Source organism: Macaca fascicularis, chromosome 19 (genome assembly GCF_037993035.2).
Source record: "Macaca fascicularis isolate 582-1 chromosome 19, T2T-MFA8v1.1".
NCBI classification, from domain to species: Eukaryota; Metazoa; Chordata; class Mammalia; order Primates; family Cercopithecidae; genus Macaca; species Macaca fascicularis.
The window spans coordinates 47,934,076-47,956,697 of NC_088393.1; the positions used below are offsets into that span (position 1 = coordinate 47,934,076).

At 49.3% G+C, this 22,622-nt stretch overlaps 2 protein-coding genes across 3 annotated transcripts in view; one reads left to right on the forward strand and one right to left on the reverse strand.

Annotated features, from left to right (window-relative positions):
- Positions 1–16,410, forward strand: part of EGLN2 (egl-9 family hypoxia inducible factor 2) — a 35,009-nt gene extending 18,599 nt beyond the window's left edge. For both annotated transcript variants that reach the window (XR_010583359.2, XR_012427625.1), the window contains 2 exons: positions 13,824–13,909; positions 14,673–16,410. The gene's annotated coding sequence lies outside the window, so the exon portion shown is untranslated. The remainder of the gene's footprint in view (positions 1–13,823; positions 13,910–14,672) is intronic.
- On the reverse strand, positions 633–17,131 carry LOC102125382 (Uncharacterized). Its single transcript, XM_065535112.2, is given in 7 exon segments — positions 633–2,077; positions 4,677–4,818; positions 5,394–5,584; positions 13,422–13,557; positions 14,194–14,675; positions 14,773–14,880; positions 17,113–17,131. Coding segments are annotated over 7 exon segments (1,260 nt in total). The 3' UTR covers positions 633–1,895.
- Positions 17,132–22,622: the final 5,491 nt, after the last annotated feature.

Sequence of the window (22,622 nt, forward strand, 5' to 3'; positions counted from 1 at the left end):
TCTTAGCCTCACTTTCCCCTGCTTCCATCTCTCTACTGTGCCCTGCATCTCTTGCATATTCTGATATCTCTCTGCTGTCTCCTCCTCCTCCTCCTCCTCCCCTCCCCTCTTCTTCTTCTTCTTCTTCTTCTTCTTCTCCTTCTTCCTTCTTCCTTCTTCCTTCTTATCTCTGCTATCTTTTTCTTCTTTTTTTTTTTTGAGACGGTCTCACTCCGGTCTCCCAGGCGGGAATGCAATGGTGCAATGATAGCCCATTGTAGCCTTGACCTCCCAGGCCCAAGCAATCCTCCTGCCCCACTTTTTGTAGAAGCATGTCTCACTCTGTTGCCCAGGCTGGTTTCAAACTCCTGGGTTCAAGTGATCCTCCTGCCTCAGCCTCCCAAAGGGCTGGGATTACAGGTGTGAGCCACCTCACCTGGTCCTGCTGTCTTTTTCTCTGTCTTGGTCTCTCTGCCTCTCTGGTTTCAGGTCCTCACAGCCTTTACCTTCAAGTCTGTCACCAGGATACAATTTCTCCCACCCTAGCCACCCTAAAGGTGAGGGCAGAACTGTGGGGAAAAGAAAGAAAGATCAGACTGTTACTGTGTCTATATAGTAAGAAGTAGACATAAGAGACTCCATTTTGTTCTGTATTTGAGATGCTGTTAATCTGTGACCCTACCCCCAACCTTGTCCTTGCAAGAGACATGTGCTGTGGTGACTCAAGGTTTAACGGATTTGGGGCTGTGCTGGGTGTGCTTTGTTAAAAAAGTGCCTGAAGGCAGCTTGCTGGTTAAAAGTCATCACCATTCTCTTAATCTCAAGTACCCAGGGACACATACACTGCAGAAGGTCGCAGGGACCTCTGCCTAGGAAAGCTAGGTATTGTCCAAGGTTTCTCCTCATGTGATAGTCTGAAATATGGCCTTGTGGGAAGGGAAAGATCTGATTGTCCCCCAGCCTGACACCCGTGAAGGGTCTGTGCTGAGGAGGAGGACTAGTATAAGAGGAAAGAAGGTCTCTTGGCAGTTGAGATACAGAAAAGCATCTGTCTCCTGCCTGTCCCTGGGCAATGGAACATCTCGGTGTAAAACTGTAAAACTCGATTGTATGTTCTGTTTACTGAGAAAGGAGAAAACCGCCTTAGGGCTGGAGGTGGGACGTACTAGCAGCAATGCTGCTCTTTATGCACTAAAAATGTTTATGGAGATGTTTGCATATGCATATCAAGGCATAGCAATTTTCCTTAAACTTATTCATGTCACAGAGATCTTTATTCATATGTCTTACTGCTGACCTTCTCCCTACGATGATCCTATTATCCTGCCACTTCCCTTTTCCTAAGATGGTAAAGATAATGATCAATAAATACTGAGGGAACTCAGAGACCCGCCGGTGCGGGTCCTCTGTATGCTGAGCGCAGGTCCCCTGGGCCCACTTTTTCTTTCTCTATACTTTGTCTCTGTGTCTCATTTCTTCTCTCAAGTCTCTCGTTCACCTAACGAGAAACGCCCACGGGTGTGGAGGGGCAGGCCACCCCTTCACAGAACTAGCCAGTGTCTCCCTCTCTGCAGCCAGCTCCCTTCTCCCATCCTAAATGACTGTCATCCTCCCTTTAATTCAGCCAAGACTGGTTTGAATCTATTACAAATGTACTAAGAAATGATACAAAAAGCCCAGAAAAGGGCGTGCCATAGAACAAGCTCTGTGGGTACACATCTTCCACACATCTGCGTCTGCCCTGCAGACCGGGTACAGATTGGAGGGATGGGGGATGGGCACGTGGCAGGCACAGCGTGCAGGGAAGACAGCGTGCTGCCAGAGGGACAGGGGCAGACCGTGGACCAAGAAGGAGACGGAGCAACCCGCATGGGCGGGCCTCATCACCCACAGGCTAATCTGGAAAGGCCGGGGCATTAGCACGGGAGCAGGCACAGCTGGAAAGGCCGCGGCAAATTGCCAGGACCTGAGCTGAGCCGGGTCAGGTCGATGTCCTCGGGCGCACCCAGCGGCTGCAGCGAGAAGCTCTGCAGGATGGCGGTGAGGTACAGAAAGAGCTCCATGCGCACCAGCGACTCGCCCAGGCACAGACGGCGCCCTGTGGGGGTGGCAGGGTGGGGAGGGGCAGTGAGATAAGATGAAGTTAGAGGCTGCAACCCCACATTCCCAGAGGAAAACATAAGAGGAAAGGAAGACAACAAGCTGGGGACGTCACAGATTCACCCATCTGAAGATCTGGGAAAGATACTTTAAACTGTGGAGTGGAATGACCCGGGCTGCTTGGGTTCGAATCCCGGCCCTGTCACTACTAGTTTTGTGATCCTGGACAAACCACACTTTCTGGGTATTTAAAATGGGGCTATGAAGGCTGGGCGCGCTGGCTTAGGCCTGTAATCCCAGCACTTTCGGAGGTCGAGGGAAGAGAATCTCTTGAGCCCAGGAGTTTGAGAGCAGCCTGGGCAACACAGCAAGATCCCATCTCTAAATATATATATATAATATATATATATTTTTAAATGTGCAAGGTGGCACATGCATGCAGTCCCAGCTGCTTGGGAGGCTGAGGCGAGAGGATCACTTGGGCCCAGGAGATCAAGGCTGCAGTGAGCCATGATCGCACCACTGCCCTCCAGCCTGGATGACAGCAAGACCCTGTCTCAGAAATGAAAATAAAAGGAGGGATAGTAATAGTGCCTCATGAGGCTGCTGTGAATGGTAAACACAGGGAAAGCAGTGAGGTTATAAGTAGCTTACCATGCACTACTCTAAGCGTTAGATCACCATTCTAACAACTCCAAGAGGCAGGCCTTAGTATATCTCCATTTTATAGATGTGGACATTGAGGCACAGAGAAGTGAAGTAACATACCCAAGGCAACACAGCTAGGGGGTGACAGATGGGATGCAAACCCTGCTGGAATCTGGGCTGCACATTCCCAGAGGAAAACATAAGCTCTTAGCTGGGCTCTTGTACAGCCAGCACTTGATGCACAGTAGGCAACATGGTAAGTTACCTATTATTATGCCAGTTTTTTGTTTTTTCTTTTCCTGCCACTGAGTAAAGAGGGAAGTATTTTTCAGCAGGGTAAAGAGGAAAGCCAGAAAAAACCCAAAAAACAAAAAACAAACAAACCCCCCCCCCCCCGAACCACCTCAACTGCGCCACCCAGTGGAGAGGTAGACAATGACCACTCCCAAGTTCAATTATTATTTTTTTTTCTTTTAAACATTTTATATATTTTTTAGTTTTGGCTAGTCAGTATTTTTTATTGTAGAGAAAGGATCTCGCTCTGTTACCCAGACTGGAGTGCAGTGGCGTGATCATACTAAGTGTAACCTCAACCTCCTGAGCTCAAGCGATAATCCCACCTCAGCCTCCCAAGTAGCTGGGACTGCAGATGCCTGCCACCACACCCAGGTAATTTTAACATTTTCAGTAGACAAAGGATCTTGCTATGTTGTCCAGGCTGGTCTTGAACTCCTGGCCTCAAGTGATCCTCCCGCCTCAGCCTCCCAAAGTACTGGGATTACAGGTGTGAGCTGATGTGCCTGGCCCAAGTTAAATAATTCTTATAATAATTATTTATTTTTTTGAGATGGAGTTTTGCTCTTGTTGCCCAGGCTGGAGTGCAATGGCGCAATCTTGGCCCACAGCAACCTCTGCCTCCTGGGTTGAAGTGATTCTCCTGTCTCAGCCTCCAGAATATCTGGGATTACAGGCATGTGCCACCATTTCCTAGCTAATTTGTTTTTGTTTTTGTTTTGAGATGGAGTCTCGCTCTGTCACCCAGGCTGGAGTGCAGTGGCACTATCTCCCCTCACTGCAAGCTCCGCCTCCTGAGTTCACGCCATTCTCCTGCCTCAGCCTCCCGAGTAGCTGGGACTACAGGTGCCCGCCACCACACCTGGCTAATGTTTTTTGTATTTTTAGTAGAGACGGTGTTTCACCGTGTTAAGCAGGATGGTCTCGATCTTCTGACCTCGTGATCTGCCTGCGTTGGCCTCCCAAAATGCTGGGATTACAGGTGTGCCTTCCTGGTGAATTTTGTATTTTTAGTAGAGACAGGGTTTCACCACGTTGATCAGGCTAATCTTGAACTCCTGACCTCAGGTGACCTGCCCGTCTAGATCTCCCAAAGGGCTGGGATTATAGGCGTGAGCAACCGCTCCTGGCTGTTAAATTATTATCATTATTTTTTTTTGAGACAGACTCTCGCTCTGTCACCCAGGCTGGAGTACAATGGTGCAATCTTGGCTCACTGCAACCTCCGCCTCCCGGGTTTAAGCGATTTTCCTGTCTCAGCCTCCGGAGTAGTTGGGACTGCAGGTGCCCGCCACCACACCCAGCTAATTTTTGTATTTTAAGTAGAGACGGGGTTTCACCATATTGGTCAGGCTGGTCTCGAACTCCTGACCTCAGGTGATCCGCCCACCTCAGCCTCCCAAAGTGCTGGGATTACAGGTGTGAGCCACCGTGCCCAGCCCCAAGTTAAATTATTAATCAACCTCCCTACCTCGCTTCACGAGGATTTTAGTCACTACTTGCTTATAGGAGCAGAGTTGAGAGGAGGAATTAATGTCTGTACATCCAAAGCTGAGAATGGGTGGAAGGAAGGAGTGACAGGATTTGGCAGGTGGAATTAGGATGAGGAATGTAGGTAGAAATTGGGCCAGAAAGACTCTGCTTCCTGCCCTCACCAGCTGAGAAGGGCATAAAGGCTGGGCTCTTCTTGAAGGACTGATTGGCATCCAAAAAATGCTCAGGGTTGAACTCCTGGGGCGTCAGGAACTGGCTGGGGTCGTAGTGGACGGTGTTAAGAAGGGTGATGATATCGGTGCCCTGTGTGGGTGAGGAGGTGGAGTTAGCAGTGTAGGAGGGCTGGGAGGCTCCCAAACTAGTTTCCATTTTATCGGGCTGGGTGTCCCGGGGACTTGATAAGGGGTGGGTGGGTGGGGTATAGGACTCAATCAGGGGCCAGAGAAGTGTGTGTATCTAGGATTCCAAGTGATGGGTGCTATATGCTGTGTTATTGGGGACTTTGGCAGGGATGTGGGAAACCCCTATCCTTTGTGGGAGCAGATATGGGGTTTCTGGGAAAAAGGAGGGGTCCCTGAGAATAGCGTTTAGGCACAGGGGATCCTCAAGATGAAGTTCCAGACCCCAGGGCTTCCAGGGAGGGTTTCTAGGAAGGGGATTTGTCATGGGTCTAGTCCACTATGATATGAGATGGGGTTCTGGGAAAGGCCCCAGCTTCTGGATTTAAGGGTCTGAGATGTCTGTAGCTAGGGCTTGGGATGCCAGTTGCTAAGGCCTGGGGTGTTGATTGCTAGTGCCTGGGATACTCCTTGCAAGTTGCAAGAGCCTGCGATGCTTCCTCTTAGGTTGCCTGATGTCATTTGCCAGGCCTAGCATACCTTGGGTATCAGCAAGCCAGGAAAGGCTGTGTCCCGAGTGAGGCGGTGCGGCAAGTTCATGGGGATGATGTCTGCAAAGCGCCGCACCTGGTGGATCACCGGGTCTGTGTAAGGCATGGTACTGCGGTCCTCCAGCGCCGCTGGCAGTCGCGCGCCTCCCACGGCGAGGTCGATCTCCTCCTGCACGCGGGCTGGAAGGGGTGGGGGAGGAGGGGTCAAGGATATCAGAGGCGCGACAGGGCAACCAGGCTGGGAAGAGGTGTATGCTTGTGTGGGGAGGGGTCTAGTCAAAGCCTCCAAGCGCGGGGCGCCACTTGGGGCGCACGTGAGAATTAGCTAGAGCTGGCCCGCTGGGTGGCTCATGCCTGTAATCCCAGAACTTGGGAGGCCCAGGCGGACGGATCCCTTGAGCCCAGGAGTTTGAGATTCTAGGGAAAAGAAAGAGAGATCAGACTGTTACTGTGTCTATGTAGAAAAGGAAGACATAAGAAGTTCCATTTTGATCTGTACTAAGAAAATTGTTTTGCCGGCCGGGCGCGGTGGCTCAAGCCTGTAATCCCAGCACTTTGGGAGGCCGAGATGGGCGGATCACGAGGTCAGGAGATCGAGACCATCCTGGCTAACACGGTGAAACCCCGTCTCTACTAAGAAATACAAAAAATAGCCGGGCGAGGTGGCAGCGCCTGTAGTCCCAGCTACTCGGGAGGCTGAGGCCGGAGAATGGCGTGAACCCGGGAGGCGGAGCTTGCAGTGAGCTGAGATCCGGCCACTGCACTCCAGCCTGGGCTACAGAGCGAGACTCCCTCTCAAAAAAAAAAAAAAAAAAAAAAAAGAAAATTGTTTTGCCTTGAGATGCTGTTAACCTGTGACTTTAGCCCCAACCCTGTGCTCACAGAAACATGTGCTGTATGGAATCAAGGTTTAAGGGATCTAGGACTGTGCAGGATGTGCCTTGTTAGCAATATGTTTACAGGCAGTATGCTTGGTAAAAGTCATCGCCATTCTCCATTTTCGATTAACCAGGGCCACAATGAATGGTGGAAAGCCACAGGGACCTCTGCCCAAGAAAGCCTGGGTATTGTCCAAGGTTTCCCCTCATTGAGACAGCCTGAGATATGGCCTCATGGAAAGGGAAAGACCTGACTGTCCCCCAGTCCGACACCCATAAAGGGTCTGTGCTGAGGAGGATTAGTAAAAGAGGGAGGCTTCTTGCGGTTGAGATAAGAGGAAGGCCTCTGACTCCTGCATGTCTCTGGGAACAGAATGTCTCAGTGTAAAACCCAATCGTATTCCGAGATAGGAGAAAACCGCCCTGTGGCTGGAGGCGATATGCTGGCGGCAATGCTGCTCGCTTACTCTTTGCTACACTGAGACGTTTGGGCAGAGAGAAGCATAAATCTGGCTTACGCACACATCCGGGCACAGTACCTTCCCTTGAACTTATTTGTAACCCAGATTCCTTTGCTCACATGTTTTCCTGCTGACCTTCTCCCCTCTATGACCCTGGTCTCCTGCCGCATTCCCTTAGCCGAGATAGTGAAATTACTAATCAATAAATACTGAGGGAACTCAGAGACTGGGGCCAGTGCGGGTCCTCTGTATGGCACCAGTCCCTTGGACCCCACTGTTCTTTCTCTATACTTTGTCTCTGTGCCTTATTTCTTTTCTCCGTCTCTCATCCCGCCTGACGAAAAATACCCACAGGTGTGGAGGGGCTGGCCCCCTTCATCTGACGCCCAACATGGGTGCCTTTCTTTAAGGTGAGGGTACGCTAAGAAAATGAGCATTGAGGACAAGTGGATGAGAGATTCCCGAGTACGTCCGTGGTCAGCCTTGCAGTAAGCTTGTGCGCTTGGAGGAACCCAGGGTAACAATGGGACAAACTGAAAGTAAATATGCCTCTTATCTCAGCTTTATTAAAATTCTTTTAAGAAGAGGGGGAATTAGAGCTTCTACAGAAAATCTAATTACGCTATTTCAAAGAAGAGAAGATAGCATTTCAATTTCTGATGCCCCTGAAAGCTGTATAATAGATTCTGAAGAAGAGGCAGGGACAAAATCCCGGAAAGTTCACATTGTAAATATGTAGCAGAGTCTGTAAAGGCTGGGTCAACTCAAAATGTTGACTACAATCAATTACAGGAGGTAATATCCTGAAACATTAAAATTGAGAGGAGAAGATCCAGAACCATTGGGGCCATCAGTGCTAAAACCACAATGGCCACCTCCTCCTCAATGGAGTGAAAGCTGGGGGAGGGAGCCCGAAACCCCACTCGCTGCGACTTGACTCACTGCGCCCATTATTGCGCAACCTGCAGTTCATTATGGTAAAAGAGCAATTCAGACTCACCCGGCAGTGTCCTGTCTGGGTTGAACAGTGGCTGCTCCCTAAGAAAAAGTTGGGGGCGCTACATAAAATAATTAAAAGAACTATTTAAAAAAGGGCATGTTTCACCCACTTTCTCTCCTTAAAATTCTCCAGTGTTTGAAATTCAAAACAAATCCAGCACATGGCGCATGCGGACCGACTTAAGAGCTGTTAATGCTGTAGTTCAACCCATGGGGGCTCTCCAACCCGGGTTGCCCTCTCTGGCCATGATCCCCAAAGACTGGCCTTTAATTATAATTGATCTGAGTCTGGGTGTGGTGGCTCACATCCGTAATCCCAGCACTTTGGGAGGCTGAGGCGGGCAGATCACGAGGTCAGGAGATCTAGATCATTCTGGCTAACACGGTGAAACCCCTCTCTACTAAAAATACAAAAAATTAGCCGGGTGTGGTGGCGGGCACCTGTAGTCCCAGCTACTAGAGAGGCTGAGGCAGGAGAATGGTGTGAATCCGGGAGGCGGAGCTTGCAGTGAGCCGAGATTGTGCCACTGCAGTCCAGCTTGGGCAACAGAGCGAGACTCCATCTCAAAAAAAAAAACAAAGATTGATCTGAAGGATTGCTTTTTTACCATTCCTCTGGCAAAACATGATTTTGAAAGTTTTGCCTTTACTATACCGGCCATAAATAATAAAGAACCAGCCACCAGGTTTCAGTGGAAAGTGTTACCTCAGGGAACGCTTAATTGTCCAACTATTTGTCAGACTTTTGTAGCTCAAGCTCTTCAACCAGTTAGAGACAAGTTTCCAGACTGTTACATCATTCATTATGTTGATGATATTTTGTGTGCCGCAGAAACGAGAGACAAATTAATTGACTGTTACACATTTCTGCAAGCAGAAGTTGCCAATGCAGGACTGACAATAGCATCTGATAAGATTCAAACCTCTACTCCTTTCCATTACTTGGGAATGCAGGTAGAGGAAAAGAAAATTAAACCACCAAAAATAGAAATAAGAAAAGACACATTAAAAACATTAAATGACTTCAAAAGTTGCTAGGAGATATTAACTGGATTCGGCCAACTCTAGGCATCCCTACTTATGCCATGTCAAATTTGTTCTCTATCTTAAGAGAAGACCCGGAATTAAACAGTAAAAGAACATTAACTCCAGAGGCAACTAAAGAAATTTAATTAGTTAAAGAAAAAATTCAATCAGCATAAGTAAATCCCTTGGCCCCACTCCAACTTTTGATTTTTGCTACTGCACATCCTCCAACAGGCATCATTGTTCAAAATACTGATCCTGTGGAGTGGTTGTCCTTCCTCACAGTACAATTAAGACTTTTACATTGTGCTTGGATCAAATAACTACATTAATTGGTCAGGCAAAACTACAAATAATAAAATTGTGTGGAAGTGACCCAGACAAAATCATCGTTCCTTTAAACAAGGAACAGGTTAGACAAGCCTTTATCAATTCTGGTGCTTGGCAGATTGGTCTTACTGATTTTGTGGGAATTATTGACAATCAATACCCAAAACCAAAAATCTTCCAGTTTTTAAAATTGACTACTTGGATTTTACCTAAAATTGCCAAATGTAAACCTTTAGAAAATGTTCTGATGGTGTTTACTGATGGCCCCTCGAGGCCAATTATATCATAATTGTACGGGCCAGACTCACTCATATTCACAGGCCCCATCTATCTTGCCCATTAATCCGGCCTATGATAGTGATTTAACTGAAACACTGGACCAGATTTATAGAAGGTTTGAATCACCCTATCCATGGAAATGGGGTGAAAAGGGAATTTCATCACCTCAACCAAAGTTAGTCCTGTGACTGGTCCTGAACATCCAGAATTATGGAAGTTTACTGTGGCCTTGCACCACATTAGAATTTGGTCTGGAAATCAAGCTATAGGAACAAGAGATCGTAAGCCATATTATACTATCAACCTAAATTCCAGTCTGACAATTTCTTCGCAAAGTTGTATAAAACCCCCTTATATGCTAGTTGTAGGAAACATAGTTATCAACCAGATTCCCAAACTATAACCTGTGAAAATTGTAGATTTTTTTCCTTGCATTGATTCCACTTTTAATTGCAGCACCATATTCTACTAGTGAGAGCAAGAGAGGGCGTGTGGATCCTGTGTCCATGGACCAACCGTGGGAGGCCTCGCCATTCATCCATATTTTAATGGAAGTATTAAAAGGAATTCTAACTAGATCCAAAAGATTCATTTTTACTTTGATTGCAGTGATTATGGGCCTTATTGCAGTCACAGCTATTGCTGCGGCTACTGGAATTGTTTTACAATCCTCTGTTCAAACTGCAAAATATGTCCATGATTGGCCAAATAATTTCTCAAAATTGTGAAAATCTCAGACCCAAATAGATCAAAAATTGGCAAACCAAATTAATGATCTTAGACAAACTGTCATTTGGATGAGAGATAGGCTCATGAGCTTGGAACATCATTTTCAGTTACAGTGTGACTGGAATACGTCAGATTTTTGTATTACACCCCAAGCCTATAATGAGTCTGAGCATTACCGGGACATGGTTAGACACCACCTACAAGGAAAAGAAGATAATCTTACTTTAGACTTTTCAAAATTAAAAGAATACATTTTTGAGGCATCAAAAGTCCATTTAAATGTGATGCCAGGAACTGAGGTAATCGTGAACACTGCTGATGGCCTCGCCAATCTTACCCCGGTCAGTTGGGTTAAAATCATCAGAAGTTCCACTACTGTAAATTTCATATTAATCCTTGTATGCCTGTTGTCTGTTGTTAGTCTACAGGTGTATCCAGCAGCTCCGAAGAGACAGTGACCAGCGAGAAAGGGCCATAATGACGATGGCGGTTTTGTCAAAAAGAAAAGGGGGATATATAGGGAAAAGAAAGAGAGATCAGACTGTTACTGTGTCTATGTAGAAACGGAAGACATAAGAAATTCCATTTTGATCTGTACTAAGAAAATTGTTTTGCCTTGAGATGCTGTTGATCTGTAACTTTAACTCCAACCCTGTGCTCACAGAAACACGTGCTGTATGGAATCAAGGTTTAAGGGATCTAGGACTGTGCAGGATGTGCCTTGTTAACAATATGTTTACAGGCAGTATGCTTGGTAAAGTCATCGCCATTCTCCTTTCTCGATTAACCAGGGCACAATGCACTGCGGAAAGCCGCAGGGACCTCTGCCCAAGAAAGCCTGGGTATTGTCCAAGGTTCCCCCCACTGAGACAGCCTGAGATATGGCCTCGTGGGAAGGGAAAGACCTGACCGTCCCCCAGCCTGACACACATGAAGGGTTTGTGCTGAGGAAGCCTCTTGCGGTTGAGATAAGAGGAAGGCCTCTGACTCCTGCATATCCCTGGGAACAGAATGTCTCGGTGTAAAACCTGATCATACATTCATTCTATTCTGAGATAGGAGAAAACCGCCCTGTGGCTGGAGGCGATATGCTGGCGGCAATGCTGCTCGCTTACTCTTTGCTACACTGAGACGTCTGGATGGAGAGAAGCATAAACCTGGCTTAGGCACACATCCGGGCACAGTACCTTCTCTTGAATTTATATGTAACCCAGATTCCTTTGCTCACATGTTTTCCTGCTGACCTTTTCCCCACTATCACCCTGTTCTCTTGCCGCATTCCATTAGCCGAGATAGTGAAAATAGTAATCAATAAATACTGAGGGAATTCAGAGACTGGGGCCGGTGCGGATCCTCCGTATGCTGAGTGCCAGTCCCCTGGGCCCACTGTTCTTTCTCTATACTTTGTCTCTGTGCCTTATTTCTTTTCTCCGCCTCTCGTCTCGCCTGACGTGAAATACCCACAGGTGTGGAGGGGCTGGCCCCTGTCAGAGACAAGCCTGGGCAACATGGTGAAACCCCGTCTCTAAAACAAAATAGAAAAATTAGCTGGGCATGGTGGCGCACACCTATGGTCCCAGCTACTTGGGAGGTGGAGGCAGGAGAATCGCTTGAACCCGGGAGGCAGAGGTTGCAGTGAGCCGGCATCGGGCCACTGCACTCCAGCCTGGGCGACAGAGCGAGACTCCGTCTTTTTTTTTTTTTTTTGAGATGGAGTCTCACTCTGTCGCCCAGGCTGGAGTGCAGTGGCGTGATCTGGGCTCACTGCAAGCTCCGCCTCCCGGGTTCACGCCATTCTCCTGCCTCAGCCTCCCAAGCAGCTGGGACTACAGGCGCCCGCCACCTCGCCCGGCTAGTGTTTTGTATTCTTTTTAGTAGAGACGGGGTTTCACCGTGTTAGCCAGGATGGTCTTGATCTCCTGACCTCGTGATCCGCCCGTCTCAGCCTCCCAAAGTGCCGGATTTACAGGCTTGAGCCACCGCGCCGGGCAAGACTCCGTCTTAAAAAAAAAAAAAAAAAAAAAGGGTGGGGAATAATAATTAGCCAGGGCCTGGGAGGAAGTGCGTCAGTGAGGGCAAAAGGTTGGCTTGTGCAAGGCCCTGGGCATTGGGTTGTGTGGGCGGGGCTTCCGGGAGGCCTGGAATCAGGACCTGATGGGATTTCAGGAGCAGTTTTGGGACCCTGCTGGCTGGACAGTGGATCGAGTGGGTGAACTGTGCAGGAGGGCTGGAGATCAGGGGCAGAACAGGGGATATACCCAGAGGTGGAGCTTGGGGAGGTGGAATAGCAGACAGAGCTGTGTGTGTGGGCCAGGCCGTGTGGGAGAAGTAGGGTTCCCTGGCAGGTGTGTGGCTGGGGCTCTGGGGCAGGGCTCTGGGAGGACTGTTAGCTGGGCTCTGAAGCCGGAGGTGGATCTATGCAGTGGTGGACACGGTCGGAACAAGGCAAGACTAAGCGGGTGGAGGTGGGGAGCAGTGGCTGACACCTGTAACCCCAGCACTTTGGGAGGCCGAGGTGAAAGGATTGCTTGAGCCCAGGAGTTGGAGACCCACCAGGGCAACACAGCTAGACCTTGTCTGTACAAAAAATAAAAAGTTAGCTGAGTGTATTGAGTGTGGTGGTGCACGCCTGTACTCCCAGCTATTGATAAGGCTGAGGTGGGAAGATCTCTTGAGCCCAAGGAGCTGCAGTGAGCTGTGATTGCACTACTGTACTCCAGCCTGGGTGACAGAGTGACTCTGTCTCAAAAACAAACAAAAAATTAAGCAGAGCTGGGTGCAATGGCTCATGCCTGTAATCCCAGCACTTTGGGAGGCTGAGGCGAGTGGATCACTTGAGGCCAGGAGTTCGAGACCAGCCTGGCCAACTTGGTGAAACCCTGTCTCTACTAAACATACAAAAATTAGCTGGATGTGGTTGTGTGCACCCGTAATCCCAGCTACTTGAGAGACTGAGGCAGGAGAACCCCTTGAACTCGGGAGGCAGAGGTTGCAGTGAGCCGACCGAGATCACACCACTGCACTCCAGCCTGGGTGACAGAGCGAGACTCCGTCTCCAAAAAACAAAACAAAAACAAAAACAACTAAGCGGGTGGGATCTGGGTCAGGATTCGGGCAGGCTGCGTGGACCTCATGGTCTGTGTGGGTGGGATCGGCCTCCGTGTGGGTTTGTGGGTTTGGCTGTGGACTCCTGGGGTCAGCAGGAGGCTATCTCAGACCTGGGAGGCGGGGCTGGAGGCGGGGCTGTGGCTCCCTGCTCTGGGGTGAGGCTGGAACACATGGGCACCTCCGCGCTGCTGTGTGGGTGGGCCTCACCTTGAACTTTCGGGTACTTCATGAGTGCCAGGAAGGCGTGGCGCAGCGTGGTGCCCACCGTCTCAGTGCCGCCAAAGAGCAGGTTATGTGTGGTCATCAGCAGGGTATCCATGTGGAAGTGGCTCAGTGGGTCCTCCTGCCCTGGTGGAGGGGTGGGGATGTGAGCCAGGGATGGAGACCCCTTCCCTCTAGACCAGTAGGACTGCTGCTGGGGGCCCATTCAGTCCCAGCTGGGTTTAACTTTCTTTCCCTAGGAGAGCTGGGGAACGCAGCAGGGCAGGGCTGGGAAAATCTCAGCTGCAGGGCCTACAATTAACTTCTTGGATAGAGCTTGAATGACTTCTTGTGTGTTTGTTTTTTTTGTTTTTAAATATGTTTTATGTATGTATGTATGTATTGCAGAGACTGAGTCTTACTATATTGTCCAGGCTGGTCTCGAACTCCTGGACTCATGCGATCCTCCTGCCTCGGCTGCTGGGATTACAAGCGTGAGCAACTGCGCCCCCCGCGCCCTCCCCCGCCCCCCCGCCCCGCCCCCCGCCCCCCCGCCCCCCCCGCCCCGCCCCACCTCCTTTGATGACTTCTTAATGAGCTGTAATTGGAGGTGGCTGTGAGTGGCTCCTGGCTCCAGCCCAGCTGGGCCAGATGCTTCAGCTTCTCCAGGGAGAAGGTCCCCCAACCCTGCCCCATCTGGGGTCCCTGTGGGTTTGAGGCCGGGGCAGCAGGAGAATTTCAGGTCAGACTAGAGGTGGGATTTCCAGGTAGGGATTACCTCTGCCGTCTTGGTGAGGAAGCAGTCGATGAAGTCCCGGGGAGATCTGGGGTCTAGAGAGGCCTGCTGGTCGTGGACGCTGTGGGCGATGAGGTCTCTCAGGCGCTTGAAGTTCTAGAAGATGCGTTGGTGCGGCCCGGGCACCCAGTCCAGGAGGCTCGGGAAGATGTTGTACAACTGGGGACCAGAGTGGGAGGGTTTTGGAGGAGGACGAAGTGTGTTCAGGCGAGAACGGAGTCTGTGTGGATTAGGTAGGCAGGGACTGGGTCTCCAAAGGTAGCCAGGTTCTGGAGAGGCCGGGGTTGGGGTTGGGGTTGGGGCTGAGGGAGAGTGGGAAGGACGGAATGGCGGCCATAAATGCTCAGAGGAGGGGAGTGGGCGTGGCCGTGTAACTCTGGGCGGGGTCAGATGGGAGGGGCGGGCCCTGGGAGGGCCATTCGCAGCCCTTTCCCCGCCCACTGTTTCCTCTCCATTCCTAGGTCCTGGGGACCCCACACCCCGTCCCTGCTGGACTCAGTTGGCTGACCTCGCCCCAGGGGCTGCTCATGATTTGGAAGTTGTCATTGATAAGGCGGATACTGGTGAGCAGACGCTCATCATCGCAGTGGAAGCAGCTGCGGAAGAGCACGGAACAGATAATGTCGGACACTGAGTGACTCAGCACAAACGTGGGGTCAAAGGGCTCGCCTGAGGGTGGGGAATGGAATGGATCAGGAAGACGCAATGTGCAGCCAACCGGACCTCATGCAGCAACACCATTAATTTGCACAACATCCGACTCAAGCATGGCAGCGTGTCTTGCGGTGCAGAGCACAGGCACATGGTCACAACATGCTGCTTAACAACACCCCAAAAGCATGTGTCAATGCCACAGACAGCACAGAACCCACAACTTCCTGCAGCACATCGACAGCAACAATACCCACCACAGAACCGGCTATTCTTGGCAACACAACACACAGCACGCAACATAGCACAAGGCAATCATCAGGCATCACAGAACACAACAACACAGGGCAACAGAACACCCAGCAAATAGGATCACAGTAGATGCTAACACAGGACACTCGGTGACCTAACAACCAGCCCGGAAACATCCCAAGACACGGTAACCACACACTAACACATCATGCCAGCATACAGCTCCATAATCCTGCCACACAACACACACTAGTACACAGCAACCCAGCAGACAGCACCGAACACACGATGTGACATCACAACACATACAATCAAGGCAGCAGAACAAAGGCCACACTATGCAGCAACGCAACAATGTTGGCAGCCAGCAGATGACACAACGCAAAACCACGTGCAGCGCCTGACAACTCTACAGTCTCACCCAGAAATAACACAACACCTAGCATCTGGCCGTCCAACAGCTGAACAGACCATAGTAAATACCGAACAGCACATTTCTTTCTTTCTTTTTTTTTTGAGACGAAATCTCGCTCCACCACCCATGCTGTAGTGCAGTGGCACGATCTCGGTTCACTGCAACCTCTGCCTCCTGGGTTCAAGCAATTCTCCTGCCTCAGGCTCACAAGGAGCTGAGATCACACCCGGCTATTTTTTTTTTTTTTTTGTATTTTTAGTAGAGATGGGGTTTCACCATGTTGTCCAGGCTAGTCTCGAACTCCTGACCTCAAGTGATCCGCCCGCCTTGGCTTCCCAAAGTGCTAAGATTACACGCATGAGCCACTGTGCCAGACCCAGTTTTTGTATTTTTTGTAGAGACAGGGTTTCTTCATGTTGCCCAGGCTGGTTTCGAATTCCCGAGCTCAAGTGATCCACCACCTTGGCCTCCCAAAGTGCTAGGATTACAGGCGTGAGCCACCATGCCCAGCCGAAACAACACATTTCAACACAGCACCCAGGACGCAATAGCACAGCCCAGAAAACCAGATCTGGAGTTAGATGGACGCAGTTTGAATCCTCATTGGTCTCTTAGTCTTGGTGTGACTTGGCAAACTGACTTCCTTTCTCTGAGTGTCAGTTTTCTCATCTGTAAAATGGGTCTGGTGGCACTTCTCTCATCATGGAGCTACTATAAGGAGTCAGTGAGTGTGTTTATAAATAATATGTATTATTCTTGGTGTATATGCATATGTCTTTATAGGGATCTATGTTTCATGTATCTGGATATATCTGTGAGTGTGACTGCTGGGTCCTATGATAAGTGTATATTTATAAGAAACTTCCAAACTTGCTTCCAAAGTGGCTGTGTCATGTTTTCACTCCCTGTAGTCCCAGCTACTCAGGAGGCTAAGGCACTAGAATCGCTTGAACCCAGGAGGCAGAGGTTGTAGTGAGCTGAGATCATGCCACTGTACTCCAGCCTGGGCAACAGAGTGAGACTCGGTCTCAAAAAGAAAAAAAAAGAAACTGGCCTTAGGTACCTACCTCCTGGCCAGGTCACAAGGGCATATTGAGCTGGGCCAGGGCTCTGGTGCCAGGGGCTAGGCTGGGTGGACAGCCCCTGAGGTCAAGGGTCTGGGAGGTAGAGGTGTGGGTACCCCTACAGGTTCATGGGTGTGCACCAGGATTCCTGTTCCCAGAGGGGCAGAGGAGGAAGTGTTTGGAGGTCCTGGGGAATTTGACACCCTAGGTCCCAGGCATATGGTGGGATGGAGGTGGCGCCCATGCTGTTGTTTCAGTTCTGGAAAGGCCGGTTGGGGCAGGCCTGGAAGAGGGCTGAAGGCTTGATGATGGCATTATATAGCTCCAGTTTCCCTTGGCATCTACCCCCTACTTCTAAAGGGAGGGTGCAGTGTTGGATACACACCAACCCTGTAAGCAACTTTTCCCTTACCCTAGAACTTGGTTAAGAGGGGCATAATGAGGCCGGGCGCGGTGGCTCATGCTTGTAATCCCAGCACTTTGGGAGGCCGAGGTGGGTGGGTATTCTATTTGCCCTACCATCTCCACTCTCCACCATGGCCTGTCTTTTTTTTTTTTTGAGACAGAGTCTCGCTCTGTCGCCCAGGCTGCAGTGCAGTGGCTGGATCTCGGCTCACTGCAAGCTCCGCCTCCCGGGTTTTACGCCATTCTCCCGCCTCAGCCTCCCGAGTAGCTGGGACTACAGGCGCCCGCCACTTCGCCTGGCCAGTTTTTTGTATTTTTTAGTAAAGACGGGGTTTCACCGTGCCCGGATGGTCTCGATCTCCTGACCTCGTGATCTGCCCGTCTCGGCCTCCCAAAGTGCTGGGATTACAGGCGTGAGCCACCGCGCCCGGCCGACCTGTCTTTTAGAAGGGCGGCCTCTATAAACTGTACCACCCATGGTCCCTTCACCTCTACATTAAAAAAATTTTTGGGTTTGGCCAAGGGAAGGTTGAGAGAAGAGCAATGTCAGATTATTTTGCTTGGCTGTGTGATAGCAGTGGTTGTATTCCTCCGCCAGAACCATGCCCTCCTGCTGGGGGTTCTCTTTTACCCCTATACAATCAGTCTCGGTTTCAGATACTGCTCCCTCTCACTGCACTTTTCAACCTAGGGACGATGATGGCTTCTCCTTATTGTAAGCCATAGAGTGCTTCAACATCTTATAGGTTTCCTTCACACTGCCCTCGACTTTGTAAAAAGTCCCTCCATTGGCCAGGCGCGGTGGCTCACACCTGTAATCCCAGCACTTTGGGAGGCCGAGGCGGGCAGATCACGAGGTCAGGAGATTGAGACCTTCCTGGCTAACACGGTGAAACCCCGTCTCTACTAAAAATACAAAAAATTAGCCGGGTGTGGTGGCGAGTGCCTGTAGTTCCAGCTACTTGGGAGGCTGAGGCAAGAGAATGGCATGAACCCGGGAGGTGGAGCTTGCAGTGAGCCGAGATCGTGCCATTGCACTCCAGCCTGGGTGACAGAGCGAGACTCCGTCTCCAAAAAAAAAAAAAAAAAAGTCCCTCCATTAAGCGCTCATATTTTTCTGCTGGGATTCTGATGGTCAAAGTCTATCAAATGAATGCATCATAATTTGTTTAACCAATATCTTGGTGCACATTTTGATTTCCCATTTTTCAGTATGTAAACAGTTCTTTGATGAATCTGGGTGATTTTGCACACTTTCATGTACATCGTAGGAGACATTACTACAAGTGGAGTTAACTGAATCCAAGAGTATGCTCTTTTTTAATTTAGACAAAAGCATTCACATTACTGTCCTCTGAAGCCGTACCAATTTATAGTTCCACGAACCGTAACTGAGAGTAAGGATTGCTCTGGGAGGCTGAGGCGGGAGTGGATACCAGCCTGGGCCATATAGTGAGACATCATCTCTACAAAAAAAAATTAAAAAATTTTTCTACTACTAGGGTGTGGCAGAACGCACTTGTGGTCCCAGCTGCTTGGGAGGCTGAGGTGGGAGGATTGCCTGAGCCAGGGGGTCAAGGCTACAGTGAATTTCAATTGCGCCACTGCATTCCAGCCTGGGTGACAGAGGAAAACACTGTCTCAAAAAGACCAAAAAACCCACCCCAAACAACGAACAAAACAAGAGGCCATGATTTCACACCCAGTCATCTTAATAGCTCAAGTTTTGATTTAGAGACTGTGGTTTGGGCCGGGCGCGGTGGCTCAAGCCTGTAATCCCGGTACTTTGGGAGGCCGAGACGGGCGGATCACGAGGTCAGGAGATCGAGACCATCCTGGCTAACACGGTGAAACCCCGTCTCTACTAAAAAAAATACAAAAAACTAGCCGGGCGAGATGGCGGGCGCCTGTAGTCCCAGCTACTCGGGAGGCTGAGGCAGGAGAATGGCGTGAACCCGGGAGGCGGAGCTTGCAGTGAGCAGAGATCCGGCCACTGCACTCCAGCCTGGGCGACAGAGCGAGACTCTGTCTCAAAAAAAAAAAAAAAAAAAAAAAAGAGACTGTGGTTTGAACATCTGCTAAATTCCTGATGTTGAAGAATCGCTGAGTCAAAGGTTTCAGCCTCTTTCCAAGGGAGAGAGCACGTGGACGATTACCATCTCATGCAGGCATTTGGTTTTATGGTTTTATGGACTCACGTGCTTGTTACAAAACCAGACACAGCTTTAGGGCTTCTTATTACCTTCCCCCAACCTGTCCTTGGTAGAAGAGTCAACAAATGACATCTAAGCTGCCAACACATATTGGAAAATGTTTGAAACTTGAGCTCTGTGGTTTATTATGAAACATGAAGTGCCCTGGAGTTTGAATTTCTTCCCGGTTGGTCTTAGTACCCTGTCTGCAGATTGAGGGGAAAGGGCAGGAAGGGGAGTAAGTGTAGTTAAGAGCATAGCCTTGGCCGGGCGCGGTGGCTCACGCCTGTAATCCCAGCACATTGGGAGGCCGAGGTGGGTGGATCTCTTGAGGTCACAAGTTTAAGACCAGCCTGGTCAACATGGTGAAACCCCCATCTCTACTAAAAATGCAAAAGTTAGCCAGGTGTGGTGGTAGGTGCCTATAATCCTACCTACTCGGGAGGCTGAGGCAGGAGAGTCACTTGAACCCGGGAGGCAGAGGTTGCAGTGAGCCGAGATTGTGCCACTGCACTCTCAGCCTGGGTGACAGAGTGAGACTGTCTCAAAAAAAAAAAAAAAAAAAAAGCAGAGCCTCTAGAGTCAAACAGATCTGACTACTACATCTGTGCTAGGTACTTTCGGTGGTTGAACCTTAATGGTTCTGACTCTCGGTTTGCTCACATGTAAAATGTGGACGATCATAAAACCTTTAACACGGATTTCTAAAGACTGCATAGCATACTCCATGAAAAGTTGTGCTTTGCACAACATCAGGCACAGGGAAGCTCAACACCTTGAAGCTGCTGTTTTTATTTCTAGGTCCCTAAGATCTTCCTTGTCCTCCTTGTGCCTCCACTCTTGATCCTCCATATTTATTCCTTTCTTGAAAGTCAAGGGTCCAGGAAGAAGATGATATCCTGGAGTCCAAGCCCACACAATTGGGATATGTGGTGGACATTCACCCGTTCTTAGATCCACTGCTGCTCTTCCTCTGCTTGTCTATCACAAGGGGCTGACACCTGCACACTAATTCTGTCTTGAGTGAGACTGCGTAGGGGAACATGGCCATTTGGGTCCATTAGGAAAGGATTTTGAGGTCAGGACGTGGGTATTTGCTGTACATGGGAGTTTGGTGGCCTCTGTTGTAGGAGGCTTTGGAAATGCGTATTGTTGCGAGGTCCTGAGGGAGGAAGTTTGGGATGAACATGGAGATTCTAGGCTGTGGAGGAAGATGCAACATGGTGATTGGAGGATTCCGGGACCTTACCTTAGTACCTTGGTAATGAGGAAATCTTTAGCTTCATTTTTATTTATGTATTTACTTTTTTTTTGAGATGGAGTCTCACTGTTACCCAGGCTCGAGTGCAGTGGCGTGATCTCGGTTCACTGCAACTTCTTCCTCCTGGGTTTAAGCAATTCTCCTGTCCTAGCCTCCCGAGTAGTTGGGACTACAGGCGTGCAAGCCACTACACCCGGCTAATTTTTGTGTTTTTAGTAGAAACGGGGTTTCATGCTATTGGTCAGGCTGGTCTTGAATTCCTGACGTCAGGTGATCCACCCGCTTCATCCTCCCAAAGTGCTGGGATTACAGGTGTGAGCCACTGTGCTTGGCCAATATTCAGCTTTAGTGTTCTTGCAGACTCTGCACTGCAATTCATTGTCCTAAAATCCCTGAACTTCTTTGATAACAGACTTCATGGAAATCTTGGTTGATCCTCAAGTTTGTGTTCTGGGCCCTATAAATTCAGCGATCTCCTTATAGACTTTAGTTGGGGAAATAGAGGAGGAAGGCCTGGAACCGGGTTTATGTGGAAATTGCGATGTCTGAAGGATCCAGGGCCCTGGTAGAAGCTGCATATTGGAGACATATGCAGAAGGGATTGTAGCTATCTAAGTGTGCCTGGGGATTCTCAGGAATCTGGAATGAAGGCAAGTCCTGAAACTTCTGGATTTCACAGATTTTGTGAGTCTGAGCGGTTACTAGGGATCCACAGATCTTGGAGAGGCTGGATGGTCCCATAGGAATCCAAGGATCTCAAGACATTCTGATGGATACTGGATTATCTCTGGAATTTCAGAGGGGAGGAATCTACAGAATCTGTGGACTACCTGCTATAAGGGAGGAGAAGAACTCTGTGCAGGCTTGAAGAAGCTAACTGAAATCCAAGGGTATCAGAAAATGCCAATATGTTTCCATTTCTTTGCTGTAGTGGAAAGAATTAAAGGACTTAAAGTCATGGACACTTTTATTGTGCTCTGAAGGTCTCTTGGTCTTCCAAGAGTCCTAGGGATCTGGGGATCTTGGAAAGGTTAGTGTCTTAGTGAGCTCCTGCTGCTATAACACATACCATAGATGAGTGACTTAAACAACAGAAATTTCTTCCTTCTGTTTTGTTTCAGATGGACTCTTGCTCTGTCACCCAGGCTGGAGTGCAGTGGCGTGATCTCGGCTCACTACAACCTCTACCCGCTGGGTTCAAGTGATTCTCCTGCCTCAGCCTTCTGAGTAGTTGGTATTACAGGCCTCCAACACCACACCTGGCTAATTTTTGTATTTTTAGTAGAGTTGCAGTTTCACCATGTTGGCCAGGCTGGTCTTGAACTCTTGGCTTCAGGTGATCCACCTGCCTCAGCCTCCCAAAGTGCTAGGATTACAGGCATAAGCCACCTTGCCTGGCCAGAAATTTATTTCTTACAATTTTGGGGGCACCAAGATCAAAGTGCCAGCCAATGTGGTTCCTGGTGAAAGCACTCTTCCTGGTTTGCAGACAGCCACCTTCTTGCTGTATCCTCACATGGCGGAGAGGGAGAGGGAGAGATCATCTCTCTCATGTCTCTCTCTCTGTCTTTTTTAGAGATGAGATTTCTCCTTGTCACCCCAGGCTGGAGTGCACTGGCACAATCATAGCTCACGGCCAACTCGAATTCCTAGGCTCAAGCAATCCTCTTGTTTCAGCCTTCTGAGTACCTGGAACTATAGGCACATCCCACCACATCTGGCTAATTTTTAAATTTTTGTAGACACGGAGTCTCACCATTGGAATTGTTCAGGTTGGTCTCGAACTCCTGGGCTCAAGTGATTCTCCTGCCTCAGCCTCCCAAAGTGTTGGGATTAAAGGCATGAGCCACCGTGCCAGGCTCCCATCTCTTCTTACAAGGGCACTAATTCTATTCATGAAGTCACCACTGTCATGACCAAATTACTACTCAAATGCTCCAGCTCCAAATACTATCACATTATGGATTAGGATTTCGACGTACAAATTTTGAGGGCACACTAACAGTCAAACTTCTATGGCAGCTGGATTCTGAGGGCTTTGATAGTCTTTGGTGTCTGAAGCAAAAACAAGGGGACCCAACCTCTACTTCAGTCAAGAGACTCCCAAACTGTGAACTGTTACAGGCCTGGAAACTGAGGGAGAGACAGTAACTTTCTATTGTGGATGTTCG